Here is a 9,820-nt window from a genome sequence, read left to right on the forward strand (position 1 = left end):
GGTTTTAGATCTGTATTTGATATCTTACATTGGGTCGGTCTACTTGATAATCCTTACTAATAGTAGAGGTTTTTTTACCTGAATTTTGGCTATAAATCTGATTATATGCTCATATCAAGAAAATGCAATTTTAATTAAAAAAAATGACGACATTCTGTTTTTTTTTAAAATTTTGTGCAAATCTATACACATGTAAAAGAGAGTTTTGGATCAATAAGATTGGCTCGATCGATACATTTGAATCCTAACCATAAACACTAAATTTTAAACTCTAAACCATAAATACTAAACCCTGAACCCTATTAGCTTCTAGATTTGAGATCAATTAGAATGGCTCGATACACTTGAACCCTAAACCAATAATCATAAACCCTAAACGCTAAACATTGAACCCTAGATCTAAACCGTTACCTTCATCTCAATTATATGGAGATATGTATTAGTATTAATTTTCATAAACTGTCTCATTTCCTGTTCGCCTAATAATCATAGAAACAAAAAAAATATTTCTAATTTCTAATTTTATTGAAATATGCATAATAATATGCATTTGCTGGACTGTCTCCGTGAAACCTTCAGTTCATGACGACGATAGCACGTCTGAGGCAGGAACACATGAGAATCACCGCACTTTTTTTCCACCACGGTCATTACAATTTTAATTAACATAATTGGTATTTATAGAAAATTTAGTAGCTTTTGGCATTCTGATTCCTTTTATATTCTTCTCTATTGACTCTTAGTGATTCCGATTTAATTTATTATAAATTAAAGTAGTCATAAAATGGCATAGAAATTTTTAACCATTCTCAATGGATTTTTTTTGAATCTGAACCAAATGTATGTAGAAGTTCAACCACTACTCATATTATTAGGTTTTATTGAATTAAATTTAATTCCAATGGTCATTGTCTTCCCTTTATTAACGCGGAGTACGTTATTAGTTACTATTAGAATTCTCCTAATCACACGTTTTACATTTAATCATGTGTTTAACCAGCCATTTTATCTTTAATCGTATTAATTTTTAACTAAAATGGCATTTCCATAAATATACAAAGGTGGAATGAAATACAATAATAACTAATTGACTTCCCTCGGTAACTTAATACTACCATTTAGGTAAAATTTGTTAATTTTCAATCTAACATATATGAGCGTGATAAAGAAAAGACAAGCTTGTAAATTGTCGAATTGCCATCATTTTCATGTGAAAATATAATAACATAATGTAGGCTGTTAGCGTTATACATTCCGATATTTTTATGTTGAATCTGTTTTACAAGTCATTCCGCGGGAAATGATCAACTACAAAGTCAACCTTCCTTTGTGATTTTATGTTTCCTTCATCTATATGTTATCGGCAAAGCAAACTTTGAGATGAAAAGATGAACTCATCGGCAGCCGAGAATGTTGGGTTGCGATGTCGCTGATCTCACACACGTAATCGAGAAAATAAAGCACGCAAACGATATAACGTGGTTCGGTGATGAACCACCTACGTCCACGGAGAAGATGACCGGAATCTTATTGATGAACTCTTTACAATTACAACGAACTCACACTCACACTCTACCGCTCACAACCGCTCGCTATCTTGAGAATTAATCTCTCTGAGTGTGTGTGTATATGGTGTAATTCTGCTACTTCACTACTGAGCTCTATCGAGCTATTTATACAAGATGCAATCAAGAAATAAAATCCAACTAACTCTATTTCCCAAAGTTAGTTATAACCGCTACTCGGCTCAAAACCGAACAGCCTTCTCGGCTCAAAACCGAACTCTTCCTTCTCGGCTAGTTCCAGCTCAAAGCCGAGCTTCCTTCTTCTGCCTTCTTCTTCTCGGCTAGTTCCAGGCTAGTTCCAGCTCGGTAAGCCGAGCTTACCGAACTCCTTTCTAGCCGAGCTTACCGAACTCCTTTCTAGCCGAGCTTACCGAACTCCTTTCTAGCCGAACTCCTTTCTAGCCGAGCTAGCTCAAAACCGAGCTTCATTTCTTGATCTCTTCTTTGAGCTGCAGAGGCTCCACCACTCGATCAAATCAGTAGTTTGCATGGACACACTTTCACAAATCTCCACCTTGTCCTTGCAAAACTCCATCAATATCTAGATTCCCTTCTCAATCCTGTTCCATACTTCAACATTCCACAATTTCCACCAACTTCAAGCAATGCTTGAACTTCAAAGTTGGCAGTGACTTGGTTAACATGTCTGAGGCATTTTCTTCAGTGGGAACCTTCACCACATTGATCTTCCCACTCTGAATTTCGTCTCTGATGAAGTGCCTCCTTACATCGATATGTTTAGATCTCTCATGGAACATTTGGTGCTTGGCTAAGCATATGGCTGAATTGCTGTCACAATTAATCATTACTGCTCCCAGCTCTATCCCCAGATCTTGTAAGATTCCTTGTAGCCATTTTCCCTCCTTTGCGGCCTCTGTTAGTGCAATATATTCTGCCTCAGTTGTGAACAATGCGACCACCGGTTGTAGATTCGACTTCCAACTAATGGCTGTACCAAACAAAGTGAATATGTAGCCGCTTTGGGACTTCCTATTATCCAAGTTGGCCGCATAATCAGAATCACAGTAGCCTACAAGAATCTCATCTTTCTCAGACCATGCTTTTCCACCAAATCTCAAACCAGTCATAACAGATCCTCCCAAATATTTCAAGATCCATTTCAGAGCTATCCAGTGTTCTCTACCCGGATCAGCCATGTACCTGCTAGCCACGCTTATAGCATGAGCCACATCCGGCCTTGTACATATCATCAAGTACATTATGCTTCCCACTATATTCGCATATGGTATCGCACTCATTTCCCTTCTGATTTCATCGGTTTTAGGCGCCTGTTCTTTGCTCAACTTAAAATGGCCTGCTAATGGAGTAGAGACTGCCTTTGCATTTGTCACCTGATATTTCCTTATCACTTTCTTGATGTACTCAGCTTGCACAAGCCTCAGTTCCTTCTTCTTCCTATTTCTGACAATGTCCATGCCTAGGATTCGTTTTGCCTCCCCAAGATCCTTCATCTCAAACTTTTGTTTGAGCTCATCTTTTACAATCTGCAATTCACTCAAGCTTGATCCAGCTAGTAGAATATCATCTACATACAGTAACAGGTAGGCTATTATCAAATCTCCACTTCTCTTGACATATACACAGCTATCAAAGCTGGATCTCTCAAACTCCATCAGCTCCATTTGCTCATGGAACTTCTTGTTCCACTGCCTACTGCTCTGCTTGAGCCCGTATAGGCTTTTCTTAAGTAAGCAAACCTTCTTTTCTTCTCCAGGCCTTTCAAAACCCTTAGGCTGCATCATATAGATCGTCTCCTCTAGATCCCCATGCAAAAAAGCTGTTTTTACATCGAGTTGATGCAGCTCCCAATCAAAATGAGCTGTCAAGGCCAATAAGATCCGAATGGAGGTGTGTTTTACCACTGGAGAGAACACCTCAGTGTAGTCAATACCTTCTACTTGTGTGAATCCTCTAGCTACCAACCTTGCCTTAAAACGTATGCTTTCAACTTCCCCAACTTCAACCTTCTTCTTAAATAGCCACTTGCAACTTATGAGTTTCTGAGTCCCTGGGTCATTCACCAAAATCCAAGTCCCATTTCTCAACAAGGACTCTATTTCTTCTTCCATGGCTCTGATCCACTTCTGACTTTCCTTGCAATTTATGGCTTCTTCATAGGTTGAAGGCTCTGAGAACATGAGCACCTCTGCTACACAAAGAGCAAAGAAGCTCATATCATAATCTGAAAACCTGCTGGGCAAGCCTGCATTCCTCCTTGGATTTCTTCTGTTTCCTTGATTTGATGGATCTCCACCTCTTGTGTTTTCATCTGACTGAGAACTGGAAGCTCCACCTTCTTCTTGGTGTTCAGAGATTTCAACATCCTCATCAGCATCAGACCAAGCAGATTTCTCATCAAACTCAAACTCTTGTATGCTAGAGCTACTGTCACCACCAGGGGGTGCTCTACTTTTCTTGAATGGCATTTCTCCTTCATCGAACACTACATCTCTACTCACAATGATATTCTGACCCCCTTCATCCATATTCCATAACCTATACCCCTTCACTCCATCTTGGTATCCCAACATCACACATTTTCTTGCTCTTGGTTCCAACTTATTCTGCTTGATATGTGCATAAGCCGCACACCCAAAAATCTTCAAGCCTGAGTAGTCTCCCAAAGTTCCATACCATCTCTGATCAGGAGTCTCATTAGAAATTGATGAAGAGGGGCATTTGTTAATCAGATCAGCTGCAGTTGAAACAGCCTCTGCCCAAAATTTCTTTGGCATTCCAGAGTAGAACAACATGCATCTCACTCTTTCCAGCAACGTCCTGTTCATCCTCTCTGCCAGCCCGTTCTGTTGAGGGTTCCTTGGCACGGTCCTATGCCTTCTTATCCCTTTCATTTTACAGAAGCTATCAAACTCAGTAGATAAGAACTCCATCCCATTATCAGTTCTTAAGTACTTCAGCACTGACCCCCTCTCATTTTCATATCTAGTATGTCATTCTCTAAACCTCTCAAATGCTTGAGACTTCTCTTTGAGGATGTAAACCCATACCTTTCTTGAATAGTCATCTATAATAGATATGAAATACTTACCTCCACCTATGGATTCTGCTGGAGAAGGCCCCCATAAGTCACTGTGAGCATATACAAAAGGAGCTGTTGTAGTGTGCTTTCCACCAGAGAATGGTAGCCTTTTTGCCTTTCCAAGAATACAAGACTCACATTTGTTGAGCCTCTCTGATGTCCCCAGCCTCATTACACCCAGCTTAGCAAGCTCCTTGATGCCCTTTTCCCCCACATGCCCAAGTCTAGCATGCCACAGATCCAGGCTCTCTGACTGAGTAACATTTGCTGCATTGATCACGGTTTCACCCACCAAGTAATACAGGGTATTCTTTCTTTTGGCCTCCATGACTATTCTGGGACCCTTTGTCACCCTGAGCACTCCGTTACTGGACTCAAACCTGTAGCCCTTGGACTCCAGCAGCCCTAAAGAAATCAAGTTTCTCTTGATCTGAGGTATGAACCTCACTTCTGTGAGAGTTTTTACACTACCATCACTCACCTTCAGCTTGATTTCTCCAATCCCTCTAACATCACATGTCTGATCATTCCCCAACATTACTGATCCTGTGTGTGCTGTCAACTTTTGAAACCAGGATCTGTGGGAGCATATATGAAAGGAGCAACCCGAGTCCATGATCCAACATTCTTCAATTCTTGCCCCTGAGAGTATATTCAAGGCCTCATTGGCCTCTACTTCCTGAGCAAGATCTGCAGTATTTGAACCTGCATTGATCGCTTGTTCTTGCTTCCTTTTCCAAGCAAAACATGCCTTCTTCAAGTGACCCGGCTTTCTGCAATAGTAGCAGCTTCTAGTCTCCCTCTCTCCCTCAGCCTTTTCTTTGTTTTGTTTCTTCTTGTTGAAAACTTTCTTGTTCTGACCCTTCTTCAAGAAAAGACTCTCAGCCACTGGATCATTTTGTCTAGTAGAAGTGGAATAATCATTCTTATGCGATTCCTTCATTTTCAGAGCAGAATGAATTTCTTCATATGTAACCTTGGACTCTCTTCCAAGTAACACCGCATCCTTGAAGTGTTCAAAACTCTTAGGAAGCGAATTCAGCAGCATCAAGGCTTTATCTTCATCCTTGATCATTTCATCGATATTTTCCAAATCATCTACACACTTACCAAATTCTTCAAGTTGCTCTGTAATTCCTCTCGCATCTGAGAATCTGAATGCAAGGAGCTTCTGCTTCAGGTGTAAACGATTTGTAATGGACTTGGTCATGTACAATGACTCAAGTTTTGTCCATACTCCCGCAGCTGTCTCCTCTTTGGAGACTTCCCTCAGAACCCTATCTGACAAATTCAAGATTAGGGTGCTGTAGGCTCTATACTGCATATCCTGAAGCTTTCCTTTCTCTTTTTCATCGACCTCCGCTTCTTTCTCGGCATCGACTTCATTCTTCAAGATATTCCATAGGCCCTGCTGCATCAAGATGGCCTTTATCTTCAACCTCCACAGCCCAAAGTCATTTTTCCCGGTGAACTTCTCCACCTCAAACTTAGCTGTAGACATTTCTCAAACAGACGGTGGGCAATCGCCAAGATCAGCTCAAGTACCGGAATTCTTGGACCCTAACTATCCCAGAAAGCAATCAAGAACTCCTTTGGGAAATTCCCACAGACGGCGCCACCTGTTGGGTTGCGATGTCGCTGATCTCACACACGTAATCGAGAAAATAAAGCACGCAAACGATATAACGTGGTTCGGTGATGAACCACCTACGTCCACGGAGAAGATGACCGGAATCTTATTGATGAACTCTTTACAATTACAACGAACTCACACTCACACTCTACCGCTCACAACCGCTCGCTATCTTGAGAATTAATCTCTCTGAGTGTGTGTGTATATGGTGTAATTCTGCTACTTCACTACTGAGCTCTATCAAGCTATTTATACAAGATGCAATCAAGAAATAAAATCCAACTAACTCTATTTCCCAAAGTTAGTTATAACCGCTACTCGGCTCAAAACCGAACAGCCTTCTCGGCTCAAAACCGAACTCTTCCTTCTCGGCTAGTTCCAGCTCAAAGCCGAGCTTCCTTCTTCTGCCTTCTTCTTCTCGGCTAGTTCCAGGCTAGTTCCAGCTCGGTAAGCCGAGCTTACCGAACTCCTTTCTAGCCGAGCTTACCGAACTCCTTTCTAGCCGAGCTTACCGAACTCCTTTCTAGCCGAACTCCTTTCTAGCCGAGCTAGCTCAAAACCGAGCTTCATTTCTTGATCTCTTCTTTGAGCTGCAGAGGCTCCACCACTCGATCAAATCAGTAGTTTGCATGGACACACTTTCACAGAGAATCTGTGCCGTCGATTTTCACTTGCTGAACTCAACTTAGCAACCAGAGATTTCAAGGATGAGCATGTGATTGGAAAGGGTGGTTTTGGTAAAGTCTACAAAGGTTTCATTGATAATGACTCAATTGCTGTGGCCATAAAGCGTCGGCTGTCATCGGATCCCAGCCAAGGGCAGACGGAGTTTACGGCGGAGATTGAAACATTAAGTAAGTTCCGACATCGTAATCTAGTCTCTCTGATTGGGTACTGTGATGAACAGGGAGAGATGATTCTTGTTTATGACTTCATGTGTAATGGAACGCTAGCAGATCACCTCCACAAGCTATCCAGTAATAGCAGCAACGACAGCTCAACTCTCTCTTGGAATGAACGACTTAAGATATGTATTGGAGCGGGACGAGGCCTGGACTATCTTCACTCTGGTTGCTCCATCATACATCGTGATGTCAAACCTACTAACATCCTTTTAGATGAAAATTTCGTTGCTAAGATTTCGGATTTTGGGTTGGCCAAACATTTAGGACATGATATCTCACAGAGCCATGTCTTCACAGATGTTAAGGGTTCGTTTGGGTATTTCGACCCAAGTTATTTTACCACTGGTGTACTTACAAAGGGAAGCGACACTTACGCGTTTGGGATAATATTATTGGAGGTATTGAGTGGAAAGCCTGCGGTTGAGGGAAAGCTTGCAGAGGATAAGGTGTGTATGAGCGTATGGGCTCAAGAAAATATACGAAATGGAAAAGCTGACCAGATTGTAGCTTCAAATTTGAAAGGATATATCTCGGAAGATTGCCTCAAGACATTTGTTGGGGTTGTTAAAAGTTGTTTGCATCCTGATCCGAAGAAACGACTCACGATGACTCGTGTTGTGGCACAGCTTGAGTTAGCACTTGAACAGCAGGAGAGGAAAGGGACAGCAACACAAAGATTACAATTTTGGCCGTTTTGGAATCGAGATGGTATAAGTGAATTCTTTCTTTATATAAATACTTTACTAATATTGGATGTTTCATTTGTGATGAGACTCTGTGTTAGTTGTGGTGAATGGTGAAACAGGATCAACACCAAAGGATCAAAATGAGGTCGAAGTTGATATGCTGTCAAAGGCCATCCCTGCCACTGCCATGAAAGAAGATGTCACTTTCATTCTATTTGGTGAAACAGAGGACATTTATGATGACTATGTTAAACCCATGTCTAATAGATTCAAAGGAGCCTTGGAAAGTGGACATGATGCAACAATAATTGGAAGGCGCCACTACATGCCGAAGCATGAATTTGAATTTAGAGCAAAGGTTTGGAATAGCTATGTAATATATTGGCCTATCTTAATGAAAAAGTTTACTATTAGGAATGACTAATGTAGCTATAACACCTGGTTTTGTAGGTTTCAGGATCATTATCTAAGCTGAAGGATGAGAACGTGGTCGAACTAGCTGTTTATTATTTTGATGGCCGTCAGCAGATCTTAGCGTATGATTTTGCTCCACGAGGATCCCTACATGACATTCTTCATGAACAACAAGACATAGGTTCAAGCTCAAAGCCATATCCGGCTTTATCATTGTCCCAAAGAGTCCAAATCGCTCTTGGGGTTGCAAAGGGATTATGCTACATTCATGACATGGGATTGGTCCATGATAACATCAGATCCAACAATATTTTAATTTGTGATGATGAAACTGCTAAGATAATGGATCCTTTTCTATGGATTCAACAGTGTGAGACAGTATCATCTGCTAATGAGTGTCATCCTTATCCGTCCGCTATTCGCAGGAAAAGTGATGTTTACAACTTTGGTGAGGTTCTCCTAGAGCTTTTGACAGGTAGTAAAACACGACGAGAAGGGAAGCATCACCTTGTGTCATGGGTATGCAGCGCATAACAACACATCTTCCTCAATGTGTCTTTGTTTTGTGTATATATTTTGCGTGATGTTTTAAAATAATATGACACCATGCATTACCACAGCTCGATTCAGACGAGGTATACAAGATTGTGGATGGTCGATTAAACGCAGACTACCCACCCGAGGCAGTTAAGAAGGTAAATAACTCGTTTGTCTGATAAGTCTCATTTGAAATCATGGTTATGATGATTTATTTTATAAACAGATGGCTCAAGTTGCTAAATTGTGCCTTCGAGATGGTGCTTATTATCGTCCATACATGTGGAAAGTTGTACGAGATCTCGAGCTGTGCCTTGGCGAAACCAAATCACAACACTCTCAGGGTAAATAACTTGTTTAGATAAGTCTCTTGCATTTGCTTTCATGATTATGATGGCTTGTTTTAATAGCAGATGGCTAAAGTTGCTCGGTCGTGCCTTCTAGATGAAGAATATAGTTGAAGTTGTACGAGATCTCGAGCTGTGCCTTGGCGAAACCAAATCATACACTCAAGGAGCTGAAATCAACTGACATTGTGTATACAGTATATTTTTATGCATGAAAGCAGGGGAGCTGAAGATAGAAGCCAGCCAAAATGAGAGAAACTATTGAATGCTTATTTCATTTCATTGGATTATGTTTCCTTTCTTCTTAAGATAATGTCACTTACAAAATTATTGAAGACGATTTAAGTGGCGCATGTGTGATTGGAAATGGTATATTTCAGAAAAATGAAAATGGACTCATTACTGCAGTATATATATACTGTACGCCTCAGAATTTAGTATCTCTTCATTTACAATTATTTGAATTTTGTATTGCATATCCAACTTTTCAGTTGTTGAAAAGTATAAAGTCCTCTTTTATTAATCTCATTGTTGTAGCAGAGTGATAAGTGTATAGAAGCTATGTGCCGATTGCTTCATTTATTTTATTTTAGGAAGAAGAGAGTAATAACGGTTAGCAGCGCGATTGAGCGAATTGGCGTCGCAAAGGAGGTGAGAATGATGGGAGCAACA

At 40.6% G+C, this 9,820-nt stretch overlaps 1 protein-coding gene across 1 annotated transcript; it reads left to right on the forward strand.

The window, feature by feature from the left end:
• The first annotated feature begins 6,258 nt into the window (after window positions 1-6,258).
• On the forward strand, window positions 6,259-9,554 carry LOC121760874 (putative receptor-like protein kinase At5g39000). The gene is made up of 7 exons (XM_042156470.1): window positions 6,259-6,278; window positions 6,884-7,872; window positions 7,949-8,208; window positions 8,301-8,783; window positions 8,885-8,959; window positions 9,028-9,145; window positions 9,215-9,554. The coding sequence occupies exons 1-7, from the start codon at window positions 6,259-6,261 to the stop codon at window positions 9,220-9,222; spliced, it is 1,953 nt and encodes a 650-aa protein (XP_042012404.1). The 3' UTR covers window positions 9,223-9,554.
• The last annotated feature ends 266 nt before the right edge of the window (window positions 9,555-9,820 follow it).

Source organism: Salvia splendens, chromosome 13 (genome assembly GCF_004379255.2).
Source record: "Salvia splendens isolate huo1 chromosome 13, SspV2, whole genome shotgun sequence".
NCBI classification, from domain to species: Eukaryota; Viridiplantae; Streptophyta; class Magnoliopsida; order Lamiales; family Lamiaceae; genus Salvia; species Salvia splendens.

What these genes read in the sequence shown, in the direction of transcription:
- LOC121760874 (XM_042156470.1), top strand. Translation starts at nt 6,259, where the DNA reads ATGTCGCTGATCTCACACAC. An exon ending in AATTTGAATTTAGAGCAAAG is followed by an intron (nt 8,209 to 8,300) that starts GTTTGGAATAGC and finishes CTGGTTTTGTAG; the next exon opens with GTTTCAGGATCATTATCTAA. An exon ending in AGCATCACCTTGTGTCATGG is followed by an intron (nt 8,784 to 8,884) that starts GTATGCAGCGCA and finishes GCATTACCACAG; the next exon opens with CTCGATTCAGACGAGGTATA.